This window comes from Peromyscus maniculatus, chromosome 1, assembly GCF_049852395.1.
Source record: "Peromyscus maniculatus bairdii isolate BWxNUB_F1_BW_parent chromosome 1, HU_Pman_BW_mat_3.1, whole genome shotgun sequence".
Taxonomy (NCBI): domain Eukaryota; kingdom Metazoa; phylum Chordata; class Mammalia; order Rodentia; family Cricetidae; genus Peromyscus; species Peromyscus maniculatus.
Window position 1 is genome coordinate 122,762,998 of NC_134852.1, and position 26,784 is coordinate 122,789,781.

At 46.5% G+C, this 26,784-nt stretch overlaps 1 protein-coding gene across 9 annotated transcripts in view; it reads left to right on the plus strand.

The window, feature by feature from the left end:
* Tead1 (TEA domain transcription factor 1) overlaps positions 1-26,784 on the plus strand; it is a 237,042-nt gene that overhangs the window by 49,742 nt on the left and 160,516 nt on the right. For 3 of the 9 annotated variants that reach the window (XM_076550447.1, XM_006978605.4, XM_015997328.3), the window contains exon 1: positions 15,615-15,765. The exons of 2 other annotated variants lie outside the window; for them this stretch is intronic. In XM_076550447.1, coding sequence (XP_076406562.1) covers positions 15,751-15,765 — 15 coding nt within the window. In that variant the 5' untranslated portion in view covers positions 15,615-15,750. Of the gene's footprint in view, positions 1-15,583; positions 15,766-26,784 lie in introns of those variants that run through there. 4 more of the 9 variants (XM_006978604.4, XM_015997326.3, XM_006978606.4 and 1 more) reach the window with 3 other exon arrangements.

Sequence of the window (26,784 nt, forward strand, 5' to 3'; positions counted from 1 at the left end):
AGGATGGTAAAGTGAGAAGATGAGGAAGGATGTGAGAAAGCAGTGTGTAGGGATTGGGTATCAGCCGATCTCTAGGGTGTGGTGATATATTGTGTACCCTAATAAAATTTGCCTCAAGATCAGAAAGACAAAACAGGCCACTAGTTTAAACATAGAGGCCGCACAGTGGTACACACACCTTTAATCCTAGCACTCTGGAGGCAGAGATCCATCTGGATCTCTGTGAGTTCAAAGCCACCCTGGACTACATGAGATTGATTCAGTCGAGGAGAGCAACAGAGCCAGGCAGTGGTGGCATGCACTTTTAATCCCAGTATTAGGAAGAAATAAAATGGCTGGGTGGAGAAAAGTTAGAAGGCCCGAGGTGACGGGAAGTAAGCTCTCTTTCAGCTGAAGCCTTTTCGTCTGGAGGCCTTTTCGGCTGAGGACTCAGGCATTCGGTCAGAGGATTTGTAGAGTTGGCGAGGTGAGAAGTGGCTGTGGCTTGTTCCTTTGTCTCTCTGATCTTTCAGTATTTACCCCAATATCTGGCTCCGGGTTTTTATTAAAACCAGGTAGGAGGCGAAGCCATCTACCATTGGTACTACACTAGGGAGGACTGCCATGTTAAGAATCCCAAGGTCCTGGACCAGGCTGTAGGAGCTGACAGGTTTTACTGGCAGGATAGGGGTATTGAAGGGTGAGTGAGTGAGTGGGCTTGAGAATACCCTGCATTCTGAGAAGGCATTGTATGATAGGTTTCAGACTTTGTCTGTGTTTTGAGGGCGTATATGTTATTGAGGGAGATAAGGGTAGGAGAAGGTAGGGTTTGGAGTCATCTTAATAGGGGAACGATAGAAAGTCCCCGAAGGAGAGGAAGTGTCCCACACTTTGGGGTTGATAAGGGAGTCTTGGGGGCAGGGGTAGGTGAGGCCTCAGTTTTAGTCAGTATGAGAAGAGGCTCTTCAGGGCTAGGAGGAGGAGGACAAAGCCCCGAGAAAGTTGAGAAGAAAAGAAGTGTGTATCTTAGCTGTGGTGTCTCTGCCCAGCAATGGGGTAGAGCAGCTGGGCATACTGAGGAAGGGAAGTGTGATCAGGTGGCCTCAGAGGGAGCAGAGAAGTAGGCCAGGAGCCCCCGGCTGGTGGGGGCAGCCATCAAGATCCATGCCAGAGATAAGGCTAAGTCTCACTGGAGTGAGAAGGAGGTCCAGACCAAATGGCCCAAATAACAGTCAAAAATGACAGACTTATAGAGAAGGGGGTGTAGGAGGGGCAGGTGATTGAGGAATTTTTGGGGGGATACCTGTGGTGGGGCCAGGCCCTCTATGTCTAAGTCGTAGGCAGAGGAAGTCATGAACTCGAGACTGGTCAGCTTGGTGAGTTTTGGTTTTAGCCAGGAGGATTTGATGTGTGTGGCAAGAGGTGTAAGGGGAAGGGCAGGAGCAGAAAGCAAAGAAGGTCGGGATGTCAGGGACTTCGACCATTTGCCAGTGCGTTGGCAGAGGTCATCAAGGTCAGCTAGAATTGGAAAGTCAAAAGTGCCGTTGTTTTCTGGCCATTGAGACTGATTATGGAGTTTGTAGTGAGGCCAAGCTGTATTGCAGTGCAGAGTAAGACGGTGAGACTTAGTGGTATGGGGGTGAGGGTGGGGTGGGGTGGGGTGGGGGGTGGGGAGAAAGAAGATTTGAGGAGACAGGTAAGAGGTGGTGACAAGGTCTGGCTTTGAATGAGAGAGTCCCATAGCTAATGAGATGAAGTCCTGAAAAGGGGGCAACAGAGAAGGAATCCAGCATGGGGCAGAAGATACGTGGTCCACACTGGGGACTGAGCAGAAGACCTATAGTGTGCACACGTGTAAGGGGTAGGGGACCATGGATCATAGAGATACTCAAGGAAGGAGGGAGCAGTGAGCCCGGGAGGACACAGAACGGGGGAAGTGCTGTTGGAGAGGCATAAAACCAAAACTCAAGTGGATGCAGGTTGGTCAAGAGAAGGGCTAGATCACAGGGATGGGAATCCCAGACCAAGTGATGGGCGCTTAGGAGGGCACTGGAGACCTAGTGGTGAGAGAAGTTGAGCAGGCAGTTCCGAGAGAAGGGCAAGGTAAGGCAAGACGGCAAGATGTCCTGCATGATGTCCTGCAGGTGAGAGAGATGGACTCAGGATGGCAGAGGCCGGCAGAGGCAATTATGAGCCGCACCACAGGAGGGCTGAGTCAGCGGTTTTGTTCGTTAAGGGAGGGACCAGGTAGGTCTCCAAAGGAGGACCCAGGCTTCCCTCCCTGGGTGCAAGTAGGCACCGCATGAAACCACCGAATGAAGCCAGTTCTCGGAGAGAAAAGCAATTGACTGCACTGCCTTGGATAGTGGAGGACAGTGTCCAGCTGCAAAAGTGTTGGATTTTAAAAGGGTATGTCACAGGGCGAAGCTGGAACAGCCGGGGGTTAGTGTGGACACTCTTTAAATAATTGAGGTGCGGACAGTTATGGTTAGGAAGGACCAACCAACCGTTAAGGGCTTCTGAGAAACATTTTAGCCAAACCTGGAGTTATTTTGCACCTCAGCTTCCCTGCCTGTCTCTCACATGGCTTTGATAGCCAGCCACTTTGCACCCGATTGGAGTAAAGCTCAAATGGGCGTGGGGGCACTCAGGAAGCTGAGGCAGGAGGATTGCTATGTTTCTTTTTGTTTGTTTGTTTGTTTGTTTTTGAGATAAGGTTTCCCTGTGTAGCTCTGGCTGTCCTGGAACTGACTCGAACTCAGAGATCCTCCTGCCTCTGCCTCCCTTGTGCTGGGATTGAAGGCGTGTGGTGGATTGCTGTGTTTTGAAGCCAGCTTAAACTACAGTGTCACTATCTCCGAATCATAATTGAAAAGCTCATCCCACCGAGGAGTATGGCTCTCTTTGTAGAAAGACAGTGTAAGATAAATACATTATATACAGCATATTGTGCGCTGCTGCTAATGTTTTCAAAGTTAGACAAGGAGCGTGGTCAGTTGGAGTCAGAGGCTAGTGTGTGGGAAATGCCTTCCATGCACTACAATTGCAGACTGGGAGTGGGTCTGAGGTGCTGTGGGTAATTCCTTCTGCATTGCACTTGGCTTCTTGGTGGAAGGAATTCCCTCACTGGGCTTTCATAGTTGGTCTTCCTTGTGTAGTCTCAGTATCCATTTTTTTTTCTTTAGGTTTTTAATTTTGACTTTCTGAAACTTGTTAAATGCTTGATAAATGTATTGCCATCTGACTGCTATTTCCTGGAGACCCGGGATGGGTCTCCTGGGCTAAAGGGATGTCTCTGCTGGTAATACAGGGACCAGGTCAAGGAAGAAGTGACCATGAGTATTGTGGGAGGCATCCCTCATGTTAAGTCCTGTGACTGACAAGGTGACCTGATTGAAAACACGGATGGAAGGGGCTGCAGCCTTGGCCCATTTGTAGCTGCTGGGAATCCTGTTTCTTGCATTCCCCCCATGAACAATGAAGCCGCTGATCTTTCTTCCAGGATCACAGCAACATTCAGCATTAATGCTGCACCTGTCTGATGCTTTCCACCGCCAGTCTCCCTGCCACAGAGGTGGGGCAAGCAGCTCTTCCTGAGCTAGCTGGAAGGCTCTCAGAAGACCAGAGGACACAGCCTGACAGCCACGCAGGGGCATTAGGTAGCTGTGACCCGGTATAGTCAGCAGGCAGGCAGACAGTTATTTGAGTGGCTAGCATCTGATACTCATCCCTCCAGGCTAGTCTTATAATGGCAGTGGATAAATAAGCTTGCCTCCAGTGTGTTCCCAGAATATCTCTATCTGCAAAACATTTTGGAGGAGATGTTTGACTTGCAAGCTTGTGGTTGATAAAATAAATATATTTTTTAAAATGTAAACCTCTTTGGGAGAGGTTTGAGTTTCTCCCATCCCCAGGGGGAAAGGAGGCCCTTAGTTAACCTCTTTTCTTCCTCAGTGTAGAATTCTTGCCATGCTTTGCGAGAAGAAGCATCTTTGGAATGTGCCACCTGCAGAAATAGAAGGAGCTCTGCCCAGACCGTGGGGCCTGGCTATTGTTTGGGCGTGTCACAGCCTGACACCTGCAAGGCATTCGAGGGCCTGGAATCCATGGGCTCTTACATTGTGTGAAGGCAGACAGCTTGGTTTTTAACACTCAGGGAGTCTTCCCATTCAGTGGCACCTGGTTAGAACAAAGCTTGGTGCCTAGAGAGAGAACCTGGTAAAATGTAGGAGCTGAGTTGGTGAAGGACTGAACTGTGAATGAGGCCCTCTTGCAAACTCCCAGGTCGTGGTGGAGTAGAGGTCCCCAGCCCCACCTTGTTTTAGTGTGTGTGAATCCAAGGGGCATTTGTTCAAATGCACATTTGGACTCTGGGTCTAGGACAGGCTCTGGGAATCTGAATTTCTCAGAAATTCCCAGGCCATCTCAACAATGCCTGTCCACTGGCTACAGTTTAAACGGCCTGATTCTTTTAGGGTTCAGCCAAGTTATATCTTGAGTAAGTGTCTAGTGTGCATTCAGGATTGTGGAGAAAGGTGGAAGCCCCGCATGGTGGAAAATCACAATTCATCCTTGTAAACTGGAGAGAAATTGTCCGTTGCATTACTGTCTGGGATGGTAGGTGGTTTTGGCTTTATATATGTAGCCTACACACACACACACACACACACACACACACACACACACACACACACACACACGCTCTTGAGCCTAGTGTAGGATCTTGGATGAGATATATCTAGCACAGTAGGGCTGCTAAGCCTGCTGACTGATGGTTGATCATCTAACATCTTTGTCGGTGCTTTCAGTCTCTAGTCCTCAGTTCCTGTTGTCTTCAGATGCCCAGAGTGGGGAGTATGCCTGGGTGAATAATGGGCTGGTCAGAGCCATCTGCTGTGGATTGACAGTTCTGCACACTGAAGACTCTGTGATGTCTTGCAGGAAGGAAGTCTGCTAACTTTGTGTTATCTGAGGAAATTGAGTCCAACATATTTATTTGACCGTAGTGTGGGGGTCCCCGCCCCATTTTATTAGTGCAGGTTGCTTAACCTAAAGTCAGTAATTGATCCCAGTGAGTCAAATGGGACTCATTTGTCACTGGCAAAACATCAAGTAGGGACTGGGAAAAGATGGTCTAGTTGATAAAGTGCAAGGAGCTGGAGTTCGGATCCCCAGTGTTGGGGTCAACCCAGGGCTTTGTGCATGTGAGGCAAGCACTCTGTCAGCCAAGCCGCACCTCAGATCTAATGATTGATGTCTCTTAAGTCAGAGGTTGAAATGAAGCCAGAGTCCAGAACCTTCTCACTCGTCCCTGAGTTGCAGTCACGGTGTGGAGGCGGCATGGCAGCTTTGCTCTGGGCTCACTTCTGGGCCCCGATGTGTGACCCTCCAGTGTCCCTTTTATTAGGTTCCTCACCCGTAAAAAGAGTGGTAGTACTTCCTTGCTTCCTTTCTGGGCCTGTGCAGCTAGGTCACTGACCTTCACAGTGCTTCCCAGCTCCGGAAGATTAGGGACGGGAGCTAAGTGCTAAGTTCTCTTCTCCCTGTGGCCCTCCTTCTTCCTTAGGCAGCCCTGAATCTGGGACTCCTGCTTCTTTGTCCTCAAAAGCTGCCACTTAGCTGAAGGGGAGACTGCTCTTGAGGGGTAGGGGTTCAACTCCGCCTGTAGGAGTTTGAGCCTGTAAGTCTTGTCCAGTGGTCTTCAGGAAATACAGTGGCCTCGTCATTGGGTAGATAGACCCTTGCTGTGTGTGCAGGGCAAGCATGCAAGTGTCGGAGGCAGGTGCTGTTGACATTTCCTGGCTCTCTGTGTCGTGGTGGTGTCTGGCCCACTTCCCTCAGCCATGACCAGGCAAGTTTGCCTTTAGCTAAAGGTGCATGCCTACTGTTGACTTGATTTACCCAGCAGGTACCTACATGGGAGTGCATACTCATACACAAACACCTGAGTTTAGAGACAGAGCTGTTACAGAAACACCCCAGCACCCAGATAAGGTTTCTTAAAAGGAGTTAGATCTAAAATTAGGTTAGTTCAGTCAGATTAGATCTTTTGTGCTGATCAAGTATTGACATTCTGTAGTTCATTCTTAAGTAAAGTCCTTTAGCAAAGGAAGTTAAAATACAGAGATTAGGGAAAAAGAACCCAGAGTAAATGTCCAGACTCGGAGGTAGTCCAGAAAAGCCGGAGCTGGAATGATGTTTCAGGTGTCTGAGGACTGTTTTTTTCTTTATAGTTTAGGAACGTGGCGAAGGCTTCCATCTTAAAATACACACCATCTTTTCCACGCCCCATGGTTAGCCAGGGATCCCCTGACCCCTCTTCCTCCAGGTCCCTTTCCTGAGTCCACACTAGGAAAGGAGTACGACAGATGGAAAGGAAAATAAACTGACAAACCCGACCCTGCTCCGCTCTCTTCTGGTACTGCGGTGGTTCTGGGTCATTCTTGGTCCCAGCTCTGGGGAGAAAGTAGCACAGAGAAGTTGTGGAGCATTTCCAGGAGCAGGATTAGAGTGGATGCCTTTGCCAGCATTCTGTATACTCCACATCAAAGACCCCCCCACCCCCAGGACCACACAGGACACTGAGGCTTTCAGGGGGCAAATGCAATGCCCTGGAGCCCAGCAGCAAAACGTGGCTGGGTTAGCTCCAGATCTCTAGGTCTGGACCACGTTCTGCACTCCACCTCTCTCCTAGTTCTCTGCTTGACCTCCCTGCATCTTTGTTGCCCCTCTCCCCGCCCCCTTCCTTCTCTTTTCTCTCCTTCCTTCCTGTGTTTTTCTTTTTCTTTGTCCTGCATTCTGGGGTTACAACTGGGACCAAGGCTGATAGATACCCTAGATACCCGTGTGACCTGTGCTGACAGGCGTACTCCCACCCCTGCCCCAGCCCTGTCCTTTCTACATCCTTGTCATTTGCCCACCATCGTTGCTAAGGTGTCTTTATAATCCCTGTATCTCTCAAGCACCTCACTGTGGTCTGTTATTATCTACAGCACAGAGCTTGACCTGAATCCGACTGCATGCCTGCTTGCAGCCAGTTGTGATGTAGTCTGATACAAGGACAACCTATGTGTGATTTTTAAGTTTATAAACCTTATTATTTAAAAAAGCTTTCGCCCCCCCCCAACAAAAACATATTACAGACCAAAATTAGCCAGACCAGTATCTCAGTTGGAATAGTGATTCCGAAGCCTCAGATCTTCGCATTGAATTTTACACTTTCTTTGTCAGTATGTTTATGTACTAACCCATGACCAAACCAAAAATCCATTCAGAGTTAGAACTAGAGCAGTTCTAAGCCTTATCTTCCTTCTGTAGCTCATTTCCATTAGCTGCATACAGTCCTTCCTCAGTCTCTAGTATTTAGCCTTTTGATTCTCTTTTCTTCATTTACCTGTACTCACATATACATTGTTTCCATTTGTACATATATTATTGATTAGATTTTTCCATATGAATGAGAACATGCTGGTTTTTTTTTTGAGATTGTATGGTCCCATTTAAAGTTACACATTCTAAATCCATCCATTTTCCTGCAGATTTAAAATTTTCATTTTTGCTTTATATCTAAATAGTATTCCATTTCTTATGTACACCATATCTTTTATTATTCATTCATCTGATGGTGGACAGCTAGGTTGATTCTAATTCTTTGCTATAGTGAGTAAAGCAACCATAAATATGGGGGTGTAAATATCTCCACTTTAAGGTATGGCGTCTCTGGGTATGCACCAAGGAGAGAAATAGCAGGGTCGTGTGGTAGTTTTTTAACTTTTTTAAAAAACCCTCCAAACAGATTTCCACAGTGTGTTAATTTGTACCTCCACTAACAATGGATAAGGGATCCGCCCCAACATTTGCTGCCAGGTTTCCTTTTGAGAGACCTGCTGGCAGGTGTGTGCGCTCCTTAGAGCATCCTGGGCTGGGGTCTGGAGGAAGGACTCAGGTTTACGTAGGCCCTTCTAGTGTCCATCTTAACTGTTTGGTTAGTGGAGGGGAACAAGGGACATATTTGCCTAGTGGCGGGTCCAAACGTTTTGTTTCTCATATCCAGAACATAAACTATAAGGAAGCTTGGAGGTGTGGGTCCTGGAATAGCTTGGGTGGGCATATAGAAAGTTATGTGGCAGGAACCAGGGAAGATGGATTACTAAATGTGTGCCAGCCTTAAGGAATGGAAAGGACTTGAACCCGGGAAGAAAAGTAATTACCACTCAGTACCTTCAGTGCTGACCTCTAAGTAGCGCTAGTGGTTTAGCAGCGGTGACAAATGTTTCCTAATTTTAGTCCAAAGAATAAGTGTCTGACAATGGATCAAGCTTCAATCTAAACTTCTGTTCTTGAAAAGAGGAAAATACATTTGATTCCTAGGGAATTGGAAAGGTGACGCGTGTCACATCCCCTGTAACTGTCTCTTATACCCGAGTCTTAGTCCTGGGCCATCAGATGATGGCAGGGGACTGACTTCTGTACATGTGGACATTGTGGAAATCACCTTGCTCACAAACAACTCCCTCTTTCTCTAACAGGCGGTGGAGGAGGTGGTGTGTGCCTCCTCTGCAGCAGGATCCTTTCCTTTGGCTTTCAGATGAGAAGCTCTTCTTTGTTTCCTGCCTCTTTCCTGGCCTTGCTGACCACTGGTGGAAGGTGTTGTGTGTGAGCCCTGAAGATCACCTCTACCCCACCACTGACCTCTGGCTTTCAACAGTTTCTGTGTGAATTCAGTATTGCTGAAAAATGACAGGTTCAGAGCTGAGTCTGAGGGAGGGCAACAGGAAAGCAGGATGCTGCCTTCACTGAGCTTAGTATTGGGAAGGTGGTGGCACTGGCTAGTTTTATGTCAACTTGACACAAGCTAGTCATTTCAAAGGAGGGAGTCTCAATTGAGAAAACGCTTCCATAAGATCTGGCTGTAAGGACTTTCTTATATTTTTGGTTGTGAGCCTAGCCTTTAATGGCTGAACTGTCTCGCTAGCCCAAGCCATTTTCTTAATTAGGGATTGATGGAGAAAGGTCTAGCCCATTGTGACTAGTGGTCCTGGTTTCTCTCAGAAAGCAGGCTGAGTAAGCCATAATGAGCAAGCCAGAAAGCAGCATTCCTCCATGGCCTCTGCATCAGCTTCTGACTTCAGGTTCCAGCCCTGCTTGAGTTCCTGTCCTGACTTCCTTCAGTGATGGACTATGACATGGATGGAATGTGATGTAAGCCAAATAAACCCTTTCCTCCCCAACTTGCCTTTGGTGATGGTATTTGATCACAGCAACAGAAACTCTAACTAGGATGGTGGTCTTTACAGGCAGGTACTTAGGTGTACTGGTCAAGGCTGTGGTGGGATGGCAGCCAGAAGCAGGACTGTCCAGATGGATTTGGGTGCCCAGGAAGGCTTTAAGAGAAATGTAGGTCTGTTGATGGATGGGTAGACTCATCATGGCAAGATGTCTGAGTTCACTTTTTGAACCCATGATAGACATTTGATATGTTGTTCTACTTTCTTTAAGGTCCCATGTTACCAGTCTATCTGTATAACTGTGGAATAACACCCAAACCCAGAATTACCATCCTACTTATTTGTAAGTGTGTAGTTGAGTGATGCTCAGCACCTGGGCTTAGTTTTGCCGCTGTCACCACTGTCTAGCCTCAGAACTCTTCTGCAAAAGTGAAAGTCTGGGGGCCGGAGAGATGGTTCACAACCATCAGTAATCCAGTGCAGGGAACCTGACACTCTAATTTTGTCTTCCATGGGCACTGCATGCTCGTGGTACACATTTGAACTTGCAGGCAAATACCTATACTCATTCAGAAACGGGGTGGGGAGGGGGAGGACACTGGAACTCTGTGCTCATTCCATAACTTCTCATCATTGGTGTCCGTCGTTCCTCTTACCTTCTGTCTTTATGAAATTGACTCCTCCAGCACCTCCCATGAGGGAGGTCATTACAGCACCAGGCCTTTTGTTCCTGGCTTATTTCACTCAGTGGCATCGTGTAGCATTTGTCACAATCACCTTGTTTTTTAAGTATGATTATTCAGGGTCTCATTTTTACTCCTGGCATGTGTGAAGTATTCCTGTCCAACACGACCATTGTCTTCCTCTGTCACCAAGAAGTCATCCTGCTCATCTGTCTTCCTTAGCTACCAAAAGCAGGTGGTAAGCCCTTCGTGCATGTTTAACTTGGTGAAGAGAGTGATTGAACCATTGGATGCAAGAGAAAGAGATAAAGATTCAAGTATTTGATCTCTGATCTCTGATCTTTTTTCTACTATTCAGATGTTCAGCTGTCTCAGCTTTGGTCCGATGTTTACCCAAATCTTCATTACAGTCTGAATAATTTTTAAAGAATGATTTAGAGTGGATTTATTTTGAGCGTGTGTACAGTGTGTTTGATTGTGGGTACATGTGAGCCACAGTGTATATGTGAGGAAGTCCTATGAGAGCTTTCAGGTGTCACCTCTCGCCTACCTTCTGTAGTACTACATGAATTGTTTGTAGCGCTGCATATCTTCATGCTCACTCTGGTCTCCTGTGGAGTTTGTGGTACATTTCTAAGGGGTCACAGAATCTGGGCCTCTTGAGGCTGGCCCCCATTGTAGCGAGTAGACTTTTCACAGTCACCCTAGTGTACTAGTGTGGTTTACTCACCATCATGCTATGATGTGCATGCCACCTTGAAAGGTCTGCTGATTAGAAACTCTAAAGCAGTGCCTTAAGTTTGCTCGGACGTGGCCCATTTTCCTCTCTCTTGGGGAAGATGCATGTGTGCTCACTGCCTGCCGTGGGTTCTCCATCTGGTTCTAGTTGAGCTCTGTGGAGATTTCCCAGTGTAGATTTTAATTGTTTCATCACCACCAAGGTTGGTGTTGTGTGGGAGGAAGTCAGGCCAGGGACTCTTTCCTGGCCACTGAGGATGCGGAGAAGTGGAAAAGCGCACTGTTTTGCCGGGTCTCAGCTCCACTGAGTCCCAGTGGCTAGCTTGGCTCTGGAGCAGCTTTGCTTTTCTGTTGCCTTTTCTAATGTTTGTCTTCAGCTGCCTTTAAAAACATGGTGTGTGTGTGTGTGTGTGTGTACACGTACATGTACACCTGTGAGGGCATATATGTGTGGAGACTAGAGACCGATCTTGGATATTGTTCCTCAGATGCCATCCACCTTCTTTGAGACAGGGTCTCAATGATCTCGGATCTTGCTGAGTAGCCTGGGTGGCCAATGAGCTCCAGGGTCCAGCAAGCTCCAGGGTCCAGCTTTCTTTGCCACCCCAGCACTGGGATTACAGGTGTGTATCCGTGTACCCTTTCTCTCTCTCTCTCTCTCTCTCTCTCTCTCTCTCTCTCTCTCTCTCTCTCTCTCTCTCTCTCCCTCCCTCCCTCCCTCCCTCCCTCCCTCCCTCCCTCCCTCCCTCCCTCCCTCCCTCCCTCCCTCCCTCTCTCTCTCTCTTCATAGGTTCTGGGGATCAGGTCCTCATGACTATGTGACAGGCTTTGGGCTAACTGGACCATCTCTCCAGAGCTGGACTGCCTCTCCTCCTATTTATTTTGAGAGCAGAAAACAACGGTGTCGCCCTGTGATCTTAGTTTAAAATGTGTTCACATCATCCATAGTCACGGTAGCTTTCTATCCCATAGCACCTCATGCAGAACTGCCATACCTCCGGCAGTTTGTTGTCTGCCATTGTATGTAGATTAGAGGACAGACTAGACCTTCCTTGACACCCCTCTCCCCTCCCAGCCTTTCTAATAGATCCCTAGTAAGACAGCCGGTAGCTGTTTATTGATCATCTCCAATGATGGGAGGGTTAGCACCTCAGAAGACAGTTAGGCCATAGGTTCAAGGTGACAGGACTTGGGTTCTGGTTTCGAGTTTATCTCTATCAGTGGTATGACTTCAGGTGAGTAACTTAATGTTTTTAAAGCTTATTTGTTGTTCCACATACTGGAAAGTAAGATTACATTTTTACCCCATAGTTACAACGAGGATAAACAAAATAATAAAACTATGGTCCAGGAATGTGAAAAAATGAACTTACAGAAGAAGAAGGCAGGATGGTGGGTGTCCAAAAGCTGGATATCGGTGGAAATTGGAAGGTTGAAGGATGAGATGGTGGCTAGAGAGAGGGTCAGAGTTTCAGGTAGGGACGAAGAAAGCACTCTGGCCATCTGTTTGACAGCACAGTGACCGTAGCTAAGAATAATGTATGTTTTGAGGGCAGAGAGGTGGCCCTAGAGGTGCTGATGCTCGCCCCCAAACCTGACAACTTGAGTTCTATCCCCTGGAACTCACATGGAGGAGGAGAGAAGAGAACAGAGTTCCTGCAAGCTGCCCCCCCCCCCATTCTCCACTGGTGTGCCCTGGTATACACGGGTGCACACACAATAGATGTAAAAAAGTTTTTTTTTAATTAATTTTTTTAAAGGTAACATATATTTAAAAAACAAAACTAGGGGGATGGAGAGATGGCTCAGCAGTTAAGAACACTGGCTCTTCTTCCAGGGGACCTAGGTTCAATTCCCAGCACCCACATGGCAGCTTACAACTGCCTATAATTCTACCTCCAGGGGATCCGATAACCTCACACAGATATACATGTAGGCAAAATGCCAATGTACATAAAATAAAAATAAATAAATTAAAAAACAAAACAAAACTGGAGTTTTAAAAAGAGATGATACATATTTGAGATGATAAATGCATTAATCAACATGATGAGATCATTACACAGTGTGTATAGGTATCCAAAGGTATATATTGATTCCATGTATTAATAGAAAATTAACTTTCTGCCAGGCAGTGGTGGCGCACGCCTTTAATCCCAGCACTCGGGAGGCAGAGCCAGGCGGATCTCTGTGAGTTTGAGGCCAGCCTGGGCTACCAAGTGAGTTCCAGGAAAAGGCGCAAAGCTACACAGAAAAACCCTGTCTCGAAAAACCAAAAAAAAAGAAAAGAAGAAAAAGAAAAGAAAGAAAGAAAGAAAATTAACTTTCTAAAATGTCAAGTCCTTATGCCTCATGTATGGAACTGTGGGAACGTTACTGTGAATGTGATGTGCTGGCTAGTTTTTGGTCAACTTGATACAAGCTATGTTCATCCGGAAAGAGGAAACCTCACCTGAGAAAATGTTTCCTTCATTAGCTTGGTCTGTAGGCAATGTCTGTGGGGATTTTCTTGGGCCCACGGTGGGGTTTGTGTGTGATGCCATTTCTGGGCAGGTGGTCCTGGGTTGTTCGAGAAAGCAGGCTGAGTAAGCCATGAGGATCAAGCCAGTAAGCAGTATTCCACTGTGGCCTCTGCTTCAGCTCCTGCCTCCAGATTCCTCCCATGGCTTTACGTGGTGCTGTGACTTGGGATATGTAAGCCAAATAAACCATGTTCTCCCCAAGTTGCTTTTGGTCATGGTTTTTATCGAAGCAATAGGAACCAAGCTGAGATGCTTAGCATCTCGCTAGTCTGGTGCAGAAGCTGTAGCTTTGCTTCTCACTTCCACAGTGATTCTGAATGTGGAGTTTATTCTTTTGCAGTGTAGATGGGGTGGACATCCTTTTTGAGTTTATTCCAGCTGGGGCTGCGACCTGCCTGCGGGGGCTGGACAGGGCTGAACTGCGGCCAGGATGGCACCTTCTCCACTTTCAAAGTCTGATTATACAGGCCCCTTGTTTGTCCCTCTTCCCTTTCTTGGCTGATTTTCCTGCCTTGGCATCCCCACTAGAGACAGATGAAAACACTGCGAGGAAATGAAGCTCCGTCCACACGCTAGTGTCTGTTCCCTTCCCCAGAAAAGCACAGCTTTGCCGACAGACAGTAAAGGCAGAGTTGGGTATCCAGATGCATAGCCGTGGGCCCAGCCCATGGCTCTGCTCCGTAAGCTTTGCTTCTTCTAGCGCTGCTGTGGGAAAGCCCAGGTGGGAATGGTTCTGGCAGGAGGCTGAACTCTACCTGCCTCTTCTACTCAGCTCCAAGTCTCAGCATTTACTTCCCTTTTATGTTGACTCAGACACTAGCTGGAGATGTGAGAGTTCCCCAGTCCTGATTCAAGCAGACCCATGAGCTCTCCATGCCATTGAGATTTACTGCTGTTAATGGCTAATGGGACTGTTGGGCATTGAGCAGAAACAGTTGCCTGTTAGGTGTGTTGCTGAGTTTACTCCTAATGATTGTTTAACTTTGTTTCTCAAAAGAAAATTAAGAAACTGTCAGTGTGATGCTGATTAAAATTTTAAATACTTGGGAGGCTGAGACAAGAGAATTACCGTGAATTTGAGGCCAGCCAAGGCTACATGGTGAGGTCTAGGCTAACCTGGGTTAGAGAGCAAGACCCTCACCCCTAGACCTTTTGAAAATGAAAAGTGGTTTATATGTTAACATGATTTAAAAAGCAATTCTTAAGTAAAATGTGCCTGTGAACAGGACTATTTAAAATATTACTCATCAGTCTGGAAGGGTATCCAAGTAATAGGACCCATGGAGACCCTTGTATGTTGGGCTTTTTAGTCACCCTTTACTGGGTACTGGAGAGAGGAAGGCAGGATCCTTGCGGGGCTCAGGGCACAGGCTCTTTACCAATTCTGGAAGTGTTTTTATGTTTTAGACAAGCAGCATTGCTGTGCTAATGAAGTATGCTGAGTGGGTGAGTGGAGGAACCTGGTATTGTCTGGAGCCAGATTCAAGAGGGCAGACGATCTCTTAGCTCACTGCTGAGGGACTGTGTGCTGGGTCTGGTCTTCAAACAGGTGGTTAGGAAGTATTACCGTAGAGTTAAGGGCTGTCTGGATCAATGGAGACGTTCTTATTTATGCAGAAAGCACTTATTGTCAGTACTGTGTGAGATCCGTGGTTCCTTCTGGGTGGGTGGGGGGGCGGGAGTAGGGGCTGGGGCTTGTCTCCAGTCTGTACCAGTAGCCCTCCAGTTGTTCCTGCCTTTTGCCTCTGGGGACAATCCTTAGGAAAGGTTTGCAAGGATGTTGGGCACCACAAGAAAACTTTGGCGGAAATGCTGAATTGGACACCAAATGAAACATTGAAACGACTATGGTCTTGAACCTCACACATCTTTTGAAACGGTGATGGTGGGGTTTCAGGTGCAGAAAAATGCCAAACATTAGATGTTAGGTGAACAGTAGAACCCCCAAAGCGCCAGGGCAGAGTTACAACAAGTTATTAATGAAAGAAAAACCCCTGAATGTATGGTTCATACTGAGTATCTTGGCGGTATGATATGGATAATATTTCCTGGTACATTTCTTCATGTTCCATGTGATGGGTATTTATGGAGAGAGCTATTCCTCAAAAACTAGATTTGAAAAAAATCCAATTAAATGTCCGAAGCACAAACTCTCCAGTTTGTAGGTGGGTGTGTTGGATTTATACTATCAGAGGCACACTGGCGGTTGTGTTGATGGCCTGTAAAGGAAGCCGCTGACTCGGTGGGATAAAAATAAGCGCCTAGGTCAGCCTCCCCATGCTGCCACCTGGCTCTTCCAGAAGAGCAGGCTTCCGAGAGGCCCTAATGGGCTTGTTGAAAGGCCCCACTTGGCTTCTTATTAATGTCCCTCTCTGAGCAGTGCTCAGCTCTCTGGCTAACCTTGTCAGAAGGTTACCCTCGGCCCTCCAGGGCTCAGCTAATTTTAAACCCAGCCAGCCAGTGCGGTGGCATTGTGCTGCGGAGACATCAGCAGCTCCCTGGGAGACGAGGCCGGGGAAAGATGAGTTGAGCCCGTGTATTTTTCTCATCCTCCTGTAAGTGGCCAGGCACACTGACCAAGCAAAGAGAGCTGGGATAATAATGAGAGCTTTTATGGTAAACACCAGGATTCTTACAGAATTTTGAGCTGGTTGCTGTATGCATGGTGTGCTGAGCCCTGCATGGACTGTCTTGATTATGACCATTGGGGCAGGTGGGGTCCTGTGTTCTGGGAACCAGGCATGGGTTGTGAAGATAGGATCGCTTGATAATGGGTGCCCTGAAGTTCCTCACTGATTCAGTTGGGAGAGGGGCTGTTTCTTACAAGCTACGAACCCAGAAATCCACCATTTCTGCCTGTCTGCATGTCTCCTGTTGTGGCTTCCACTAAATTGTTCTCTGTAAAATCTTTGTTGCTTTGAGCATTTGCAGTAGTTGCTTGTTTAGAATATTGTGGTGTCTTAGAATACTTGTTATCCCTTTGTTTTAACATAAAACATAAACCAACTACAAAGCAAAGTGACTTTTGGGGACCTCCACCCCACCCCACCCCAGTCAAAATTAAGTTACAAAGGAAACTTAGAGCCAGGCATGGTGGTGCATGCTTATAATTCCAGTACTCAGGAGGTAGAGGCTTAAAGATCAGGGGTTCAAGACCAGTCTTAACTATACACTAAGTTGGGGGCTCTCCTGAGCTGCATAAGAACCCCAAAAATCTGGAGAAAGCTAAAACCAAAAACAAGATCCCAAAATTTAGGGGATTTGTTTTTTTGTCTTAGATGCTGATGAGACCTGTTTGCCTTCACATCCCCATTTTGGGAATCTCTTGTGCTTATTCCCAGTTTCTTTCACACCTGTGAGATTTCAGTGGGAGACTTCATCTGCCCAAGTGATGGCCTGATCTTGAAGGTTACTTGTCAGGTCCAAAGGAGAGCCTTGGTGCTGGGTCCACACCCACCCACTTATAAAACAGTTTCCAGGAGCCAATTAAAGAGGCTGTGTGTGGAGCAAACTAAGATGAAAGAATGATGGACGTAGAATCAATAACCTGCTAACTCCATAGGGTGATTGAAGTTCACTTTATTTGAAATGGCCAGGCTGGCCAGACCACATCAAGCCAGCAGTGCGCCTGTGTGCATGAGGGCCGTGGCACGGGAGTGAACTTTGATTTCATTTTAGAAAGGAACAGAACAGCGAATAAATGCTTTTTTACTAGCATTTTCTTTCTTGAAGGCCTGCCTCTCCTACTGTAGATCTAATTAGCTCTGTGGTGCTGGAATTTCGTTTTGAGAACATTAAAGCTGAGCAGCATCGGGGATTTGTAGAGTTGGGAGTCCTTGTATAAACCTTTTGACTCAAATCTGACTTTCATGTATGCTATTGGAAGAAAACCCTCTCTCCAGCTTGCCCCTGAAACAGTTTTTAAAAGCACCTTCAAAATGGTCAAGTATCATAGAGACAGAGTTCCTCTGGCTTCTGCGGGAACCGGAGATTGCAGGTCTGCAGTGGAGATGTTAAGAAAGCAGCTAGGAATTCTCAAGTGCATTTCTTAAAGCGGGGCCTCTCTCCTGCACCTATTCAAATGCCTGCCTCCTTTCCTCCCTAGGCCCCTCTTTCTCACCTCCCGGACACTTCCCTCTTGCACTTGGCACGGGTGTAGATAGGCCTGCTGTTATTTTTGTAGTAACCTGATACTTAGAGCAGCCCCCAGGCCTCAGGAGGTGAACTGGCCCCAAGTTGAAAAGGCAGCTCAGGCCCATTCTGTCATAGTCCCTCAAGCGAGTCAAGCAGCTGCTTTGGGGGCGATCACTAGTGAGGACTTCCTACCACAGCTCAGGAGGTAGCAGACCCTGCTGGGAGGTGGGGGCTCAGCCTTGCAGTCAAGAAAGGGAGGGTTGGTATTGAGTCCAGTTGGGGTTTGGGGAAGTGGGAGAAATATTTTCAAGACAGTGACTTGCTTTCTCTGTGAGCCTAGACTAGGGTATGCCTGAATTGGTCTTGGAATTGTTTAGGTGAGGAGGGATTTTGTGCCCCTCCCCCCTCCTCCAGGGTCTTAGTGTACAGCCCAAGCTGGCCTTTAAATGGCAATCCTCCTGCCTCTCCCTCTTGAGTTCTGGAATTATAGGCATGTAACATGAAGCCTGACTTGATTTCTTAAAAGTCATAAAAATGTGTTAAATTTGATGTTTGAATAAAGCACTGTTTAATGAACTGTATTAGGTGTTAGGAGGGCTGCACAACGGAATGGAAAAGAGTTCGTGCCTTTGCAAATTGGTTATGCAGAGTGGACACACATTTAAACTGTAGTCACTAAATACTGTCACATAGAAGATTTATTCAGCAGTTGCTTGAGAACCTGCAGCATGCCAGCAAAGTCAAGATGCATGCATGTCACACTGGATGGAGCGTGGTGTTGCACACTTTCAGTTCCAGAGCTCAGGAGGCAGAGGCAGGCAGATGTCTGATTGGAGGCCAGGCCGGTTTACATAGCAAGTTCCAGGTCAGCCAGGGCTAGATAATGTGAGTCTCAAAAGAAAAAAATGTATTCACACTAGTCTGTATACACTCAGCTAAAGCAGTGTGTAATTTGTTGGTGACAGAGACATACTATCTATTAAGGATTTCTTTACCATGGTGATAATATTCTAATTTTTGATGAAAAGAAACTGGGCACAGTTATTAAGTGCAGAATTAAAAATTCACATGGACTATGTGTTCACTTAACAAGAGTAATTCATTGTTACAGAGAGAGAGAGACAATAGTCACTCCCTTATCTGGTTTCAGCCAATTTCCAACCAGAGTGCCAAGATTGTTTCTCCTGGTGAGTTTGATCTGGGTAGAGATTGAGTTGGCTTGGGGGTGGGGTTTTAAATGGCCCTTGAGTTTACATCCTTTGTAATGTGAGATCTGTTTTACGGATGCTTCATCTCTGGGCCTTCCACCAGTGCAGATTGTGTTTGTCACTTGAAGGGTAGGGACAGACAGCTCATCTGGTACCCACGGACATTCACACACAGGCACTTCTCTGTGTTTTTGGTTAGCCTCCTGCGTTAGTGTGTGTTGACTTTGCTGGCCTTAGCACAGCAGTCTGGAGAGGTGAGGCTTGAATCAGCACACTGTCACCCTCAGCCTCTCTTTGGGGACTAGGGAAATATGCTGGAAGACTGAAGACAAAGTTGGGTGAGCGTTTATTAGAGCCGAGTGACACCCCGCCCCCACGGCCCCCCCCCCAGAATTAATCCATGGTTTTGGGCTGTTCAAACGAGCCACCTGTGTAAACCGTCTCCCTGAATTGTCTCTCTGAGTTGTCACTGTCACACATTTGTAAATTTGGAATGCTTAAGAAATGCCCTACGTTGTAATTCCTCAGATGATCTAGAGAGTTTTTCTGGCCTCAGACCACACCAGAAAATGCTTTTGATTTAAAAAAAACTCTGGTTTCACACTGATAAAATAAACTTTTTTAAAAAAATAATTTATTTTTATTTTATATTCATCAGTGTTTTGCCTGCATGTGTGCCTGTGTGAGGGTGTCAGAAGCCCTGGAGCTGTAGTTACAGATGGGTGTAAGCTGCCATGTGGGTGCTGGGAATTCCAGAGGAACCCTGGTCTTTGGGAAGAATAGCCAGTTCTCTTAACCACTGAGCCATCTCTCTAGCCCCAATTTGAAAAAAAATCATACCTTTATCCTTTCTCCCTTCACACACAAACACATGCATAAAGCACACAGATCGAACACACACATACACACACACAGCTCACATGCTTTTTCTGGAACACAATCCCGGTGTTTTCTGGCCTGCTCTGTGAACAGTTCCAGCTCTGCTCTTGGCCTGTGAAGCCCATGTGCTACAGGCCTGGAGCCTGGAGCCCGAAGCTCCATCATTCTCTCTTGGCTCCAGCCTTCTATGCTCTCATGCTTGGCTGTGACTTTAACACATTAGCACTGTTATACTCTTAGAGAGTTTACTGCTCAGCCTTCACTGTATCCTTCCAAGAACTTGAGTCACAGAATAGACTCCCATTTCTGTGCTCCTGAGTGCATCCAGTAGTCAGTCCTCCTGCAGTATGTAACACCATCCAGTCAGTCGTTCATGTTTTCGGCCATCAGCTCAGCACATTAGTTATTCATTCAGCTAATATTTGAGGAGGAGGGTCAGTTAACATGTGCCAAGCATTCTGTTGAATATCAAGGACAGAAAGATCCCTGAAGGCTCCCAGACTGACATGAGTGGCAGCAGGCAGACTGTGTCCCCTTAATACACTGACCATTTGAAGTGCTACCTGTGGGAACACAGAGCAAGCAGGAGCGTCAGGTCAAGTTTCTAGGGGAGGAGAGGATCTTGAAGGATAATTAATGTGCCGTATGTCTTCTGCATATATTGTGCTTACCGAGTTAGGGTGTCTTATTTAGTTTCTATTGCAGTGATGAAACACCATGATCAAAAGCAACGTTAGGAGGAAAAGGTTTTCCATGTAGTCTTAGCAGTGAGGGCAGTAACTAAAGGCAGGAACCTGGAGGCAGGACCTGAAGGAGAGGCCATGGAGCAGTGCTGCTTACTGGCTTGGTCCTCATGGCTTGCTCAGCCTGTTTCCTCCTGGCACCCAGGACCCCCAGTCCAGGGGTGATAGCACCCATAGAGAACTGAGCCCTCCCACATCAATCAAGGAAATACACCCAGGCCTGTCTACAGGCCAATCCTATGTAGGGATGTCTCCCAGAAGACCCTAGTCTGTGTCATGTTGACATACAAAGTAGCCAGCACACAGTGTTTATTGATTTCCCATCTCTTGTGCCTGGATATGGATGAGGAGACAGAAGAGTATGGACCTCATTCAATAAATGCTTTATTATTACATTAAAGTAGAATGACTAGAAAATGGGAATGCTTGTTTTATGAGAGTTTGAAAGACTGCAGAATAGCAAATTTAAAAGTACAGAAATAAATTATGGGATGGGGATGGGGGCCCGAAGTAGACTTGAGGAAATAACCCAAATTTGGAGACCCATACAGCCTTCCAGTTTGCCTGAGGCCCTCCAGTGTGGTTCAGTGCATTTTGGCAGCTGGAGTGGAGGCTAAAACCTTTGCTGACTATGTAGTTAAACAATTCCCACCCCCTTCTTTAGGGATCTCTGTAAAAAGCAGTGTGTGTGTGTGGGGGGGGGTTATGAGTGACATCGCCACCCTCACTGGGGAGGATCCAGCGCCTGCTCCCATTGGATGGTTCCTCTGCTAATCCTCGGGTGCTCATGGCAACACATCTGAGAGCTGTTGTGCTCAGAACTACTGGAATAGACTGAGTAACCCAGAATCAGAACCATCCTCAAGTACACAGGTGGTTTTCGCTGTTCTTTTTATCTTTCCCTCCCCCACCAACCTTCTTTGGAGATAAGGTCTCTCTGTGTAGCCCAGGCTGGCTTCAAATTTGTGACCTTTGGTACTGGGCTCACAGGCAAGTGCCACCATGCTTGGCTGGGTCCCCCCGCCCCCCATCCCCTGCCAGGATTTTTATTGAAGTGTAACTAACATGCTTAGAAAAAAGTGCATGCGTCATCAGTATCGAGTCCCTGTATTTTTCCATTGTGAACACTTATGCATCCAGACCTTTTTGTTTTGTTTTGGATACAGGGTCTCTTGTAGCCCAGGCTGACCTCAAACTTCTTTGTAACTATGTATAAAATGTATTAACTCTGTTCCTCTTACAGACATGTGCCATTACTCTCCCCCCTGGTAACCTTGATTAGGCTTTTCTTTGAATTTAATTGTCTTATTTTAAAAGGTAGGGTCTCACTATGCTACCCAGGCTGACCTTGAACTTGAAGATTTTTTTTTTTTTTTTTTGGTTGTTTTTTCGAGACAGGGTTTCTCTGTGTAGCTTTGCGCCTTTCCTGGGACTCACTTGGTAGTCCAGGCTGGCCTCGAACTCACAGAGATCCGCCTGGCTCTGCCTCCCAAGTGCTGGGATTAAAGGCGTGCGCCACCACCGCCCAGCGAACTTGAAGATTTTCTTAACCTCAGTGCTGGAATTACAAGCATGTGCCACTACCCTGGCTGATAGATTAGTCTTGTTGGTATTTGAACTTGTTAATGGAAGCCTAGAGTAGATCTCTCTTTGCGTCTGGTTTATGCCACTAAACAGCACCATTGACTGCAGTAGCAGCATCCCACAGAACGTTCACTGTGGCAGCCACTAGCCACGGTGGCTCCTGAGATCATGATTTGCTGCTGATTTAGTCCTAGCAACTGATATTTGAATGCACCCGTCATTAACGGTTACTGTGTTGGACTGTGGGTTTTTTCTAATATTCCATTTTATGACTATGATGCAGGCTATAAATCCTGTAGTTAATAAGAAATTGAGCATCTCCAAAAAAAAAAAGGGAGAGGGATTGAGCATCTCTAGCTGCCCTGATGAGTGCTCATATAAATGTTCGTGAACCGAACCTGTAAAGAACCTCTCTTCATGGGTCTTGTGAGGATTTGGAATTGCCAAGTCAGCAAGTATGCATCTAGTCAGGTCTAGTGGTGCATAGTGACTGCCAAAGAGTTTTCTAGAATGCTTGGACTACTATATACTCTCATCAGCTGTCTGTGAGGATTCTGGGTACTCAACATCCTTGACAACACTTGTCAGCCTTAGGCTTTTATTTTAGGGCCTGAGAAGATGGCTCAGCAGGTAAAAGTAATTGCTGTGGGGCCTGATGATGTGTTTGAAACGTCCAGAATCCTAGATCTTCTGTAGTAAGATGGAGGTAGAGGTGGGAGTCACCCAGAAGCTCCCCGGGCAGCTAACCTAGAATATACAGTACAACAACAGAAACAGCAAGAAAGACTCGACCGTGTTGGAGGGGAGAGCTGATGGCAGACGTTTCCCTCAGACTCCCATGTAGGCCACGTAGTGTCAGGGTGGACATGTTGTACTAGGTATGTGGAACACCTTCCCATTGTCTCTTTGTTTTTTATATAGTGCGTTGGTTTTTAAAATGGTTTTTCATTTTCGATGTCTGATTATTTCGTAGGAATTTATTATGTATCAAGTGATTGTTTGGTGACTTTGCAAACTTCTTTGTGGTTTCATGTTAGAATCTGAGTCAGGTTCATACTGTGTAGCCCTGACTAGCCTGGAACTTGCCATCCTCAGTCACAGAAGTCTGCTTTCCTCTACCATCCCCCCCGATTTTATTTTCTCAATGCTTCTTGAAGCACAAGGAAGTTTTCACTTGTAACAGTCCCTCAGTCCCCTCCCTCCCCCTTTCCCTCCCTTTCCCCCTTTATTGCTTTTTTTGAGGGTTGGTTCTCCATAGGCTGGCCTTGAATTCCTGGGTGCAAGCCATCTTCCTGTTTCACTCTCTTAAGTAACTGTGATCCAATTTTTGCTGTTTCTGTCCTCATTTTGTCATTATTATTATTATTATTATTATTATTATTATTATTATTATTATTATTTTTAACTTTACTTTTGTGCACATGAATACAATTGCCCAAGGAGACCAGAGAACATTGGATCCCTGGAGCTGGAGTCCCAGGCAATAGTGAGCTGTTATTGGGTCCTCTGCAAGAACAGTGTGTGCTCTTAACCAAGGAGCCATCTCACCAGCCCTGCTCACAAAGCATCTTAGATCGATCGATCGATCAATTGATTGATTGATTGTGTGTGTACACATGCATGCATGTGTGCCACTGAGCAGGTGTGTAGGTATAGGACAACTTGAGGCAGTGGTTTGCTCCATCTTGAGTGTTGGGTCTTGGAGTTGAATTTAGGTGAAGTGAGCTTGGTTGCAAGCACTTTGCCTGCTGGCCTAACTCACCAGCCCCATTTTGTCCTTTGACAGCAAGAATTTGATATATTACGGTAATCTTCTGGGTCTTCTTCTAGTCTTATCTGCTTTTGAAATTCAGATCTAAAGTCTCTTTCAGGTTGATTGTAGAGTATGGTGTGAGGTAAGGGTCATTTATTTTGTTCAGATAGATCCTGATTACCCTTGTTTATTGACACAATTGTCTTTTACCCTTGTCACAAACCAAGTGCAAAGGCCTGCTTGGGGTTTGTTTCTGGACTCTTGAGATACTGGTCTGTTCTGTATACCTTGGTGACATGGACTTACTGTGTAACCCAAGCTGGCCGCAAACTTGCTGTGTGACCCAGACTAACCTCTACCACAGGATCCTCTGGCCTCAGCCTCCTGGATGCTGGGGTCATGGTCTGTGCCACAGTGTCTGACGTGCGAATTTTAATATAGGCCATTGTAAGTCATTCAGCGCTGGGCTTCAGAATTGCGTGAGTGTGGATTTGTTGCACCAGGTGAGTCTTACCCACAGCTTTAGCTAGCTTCGTTAGTTATTGGAGTCTTATGGTCACTGTCCTGGGTCCTAGAGGTAGTAATACAATATCAGTTTCTGTGCCCTAGGTGTTTGGGACTCAAAACTGAAACCCGAGTATGATTTAGGTTAACTGTCAGGATGTCTGCTGGGGTCCTTTAGAAATGGATCCTCAAGGAGTGGTGTCCTCATTTCCGACCTTGTTTCTACAAGAGTGTGCTATGACAGATCTTTTTTTTTTTTTTTTTATTACCTTAGCTTGCCAGGGGATGAGGGTTGTTTTCCTTCTTGGATGTGGTAGAGCCTAGAGTTTGGATCTGCAAGTGCTGGAGAGATCCATGAGGATCTTCTGCATCTTTGGAGAAGATCTGATGGAGTGTTTGTGGTAGGTGAACTAGAGCAGGGCTTGGGCTCCTTAAGTGAACAGCTCAAAATGCCATCTTGGTTCAAGATTTCTGTGTTGTCTGTCTGACCTATGTCCCAATGAGAGGCAAGCTATGGATTGCCCTTCTCCTCTCTCTGTTCCTCCAGCTTGTCCATCAAAGCCATTCTGGTACTGGTGGAGGCCCAGACCAAAAGAGTAGTTATATATAATTCCCAGAAGCCGGAGAGGAAGGCAAGGATGGTTCCCCCGCATATAGTGGGAGTGATGTTTCTGATGCCAGGGAGTAGGCATTCTGAATCACCTAAAGGGTGGGGGGCACATCAGGGCAGGTCAGCTACTGGACTTTGGTGTGAGTCCAGAGCTAACATATCATTAAATTGGCTGGCAGCAAAAAGTGACACCAACTGAGTGTCTTTTGTAATTCGGGGTGACTCCCGAGGCGTTTACCTGTAGATCTGCCTGCCACCCAGGGAGCCAGTGTTCCCTGGTGTGGTGCTCACTCACAGGCACCACTTCAGGCATGTGGTTGAAGATGGTTTCTTACAGGGTTTAGCCAAACACAATGTACGTACTTATCTGGTATGTTTTAAAATATGAACTGTCGGCCTAGAAAGATGGTTCATCAGCTACGAGCACTGACTGATCTTCCAGAGGACCTAGGTCCAATTCTTACGTGTTGCCTTACAACTGTTGGTAACTACACTTTCAGGGGATCTGATACCCTCATCTGGTCTCTGTGGGCACTAGGCATGCATGTAGTGAACATAGATACATGCAGACAAAACACCCATACTCATGAAAATACAATAAAAGTAAAAAATAAAAAGAAATAAAAATAGGAATTGTCTACTTTCAGATCTTTAAGAACCATGAGTGTTTCTGTGTGGGAATGTGCATGTATGAGTACAGGTGCCCTGGAATCTAGAAGCCAGAGCTGGAGTTATAGTTGGTTATGAGCTGCCTGATGTGGATGTTGGTAACTGAACTCTGGTTCTCTGCAAGAGCACTACATGCTCTTAATGGCTGAGCCATCTCTCCAGCCATGTTAAATGCTAAGATACCCTGAGGGTGAACCAGACTTTCTGAGCAAGGAGGATTATGGTTATGTTTAGGTTACTGCCTGAGAAGTGTTCATCTATCTTACTAGTGTTTTTTTTTTTTTTTCTTTAAAGCATATATTATGGTTGACTTGTCTAATCTGGAACATGCATTTGTTCTGTAGACCACTTGGAATTCAGGAGGCACTCTTGGGGTTTTGTCAGTTAACCTCTGGGCAAGGTTACTGGTTTTCCTCTTGAGACACTGACGGCTGCTTGAGGGTAAATTGTGGTCTTCTCTTGGAGCTGGAAGGTCACCAGTATTAGGGGTGAAGTCTGTTTCTCCAGGACAGTTGTTTAGCTGGGCATATTCATTACACCTCTCTTGCTGTGACAATAGCTGGCAGAAGATCTTGTGGAAGGAAGGGCTTAGCATGGCTCACATTTCAGGGGTTAGTCCATCATGGCCAGGAAGGCACCGTGTCAGGAAATTGAGGCAGCTGCTCACATGCAGTCTGCAGTCAGGAAACTGAGAGTAACAAATGTGTGTACAGCTTTCTCCTTTTTATTCAGTCCAGGACCTCAGCTCGGTGGATGATGCCACCCACATTTAGTGTAAGTCTTCCCATCTCACTTGGCCCAATCTGGATAATCAGTCACAGACATGTGACTTTCTCCTAAATGGTTCTTGATCCTGTCAGGTTGACAGTCAATGTAACTGTCACACTGGAGGGTCTGTTCTCAGCCTGCTGACTGCATCGTGTTGTGTTCACTGTATTTTTACATCAGGTTTTGTGCATTGGAGAGGCTGGGGGTAGACTGCCTGTCACTGTGCGTAGGTGGCTGCATCTTGAGGAATTCCCAGATGAAGGAGAATTGTGGTCACCTTGGATGGAGGTGGGAGGAAGGGACAGAATTGCTATTTTCAGTGGTTCATGACTGGAGAGGGTAGTTCCTTTATTGATTGGTAACAGCGTGGTAAGGACTGTATCACATGAAGTCAATCAAAGCTTTTCCTGAGCCATCACCTGGGCATATACTCAGGCCTGATGGCACTGGGAAATAAGAATATCTCAGGATGGTAATGTCAAGCCCTCCAGTGGGTGGTGCTCAGGAATGGTGGACTGGGTGAAGAGTTCTTGGCCTGTGGATGGGTTTTGTTGATAGGAAGGTAATTTTTGAAACATATAAGAAATAATTATGATTAGCCTTTCCTTCCTACCAAATGTAGAGGGAACCTGTTGACAGTTGGAGCCCATGACACCAAACAAGGCTCACTGGTTGCTGTCTGCTGTGTGATAGACATTGCTTCAGAGTCCGTCTTCTGGAGAGTTCTGCCATCTCTGACAGTTACATATATTCTTCAGTTCCACCCCTCTGGCTGCTGAGCCC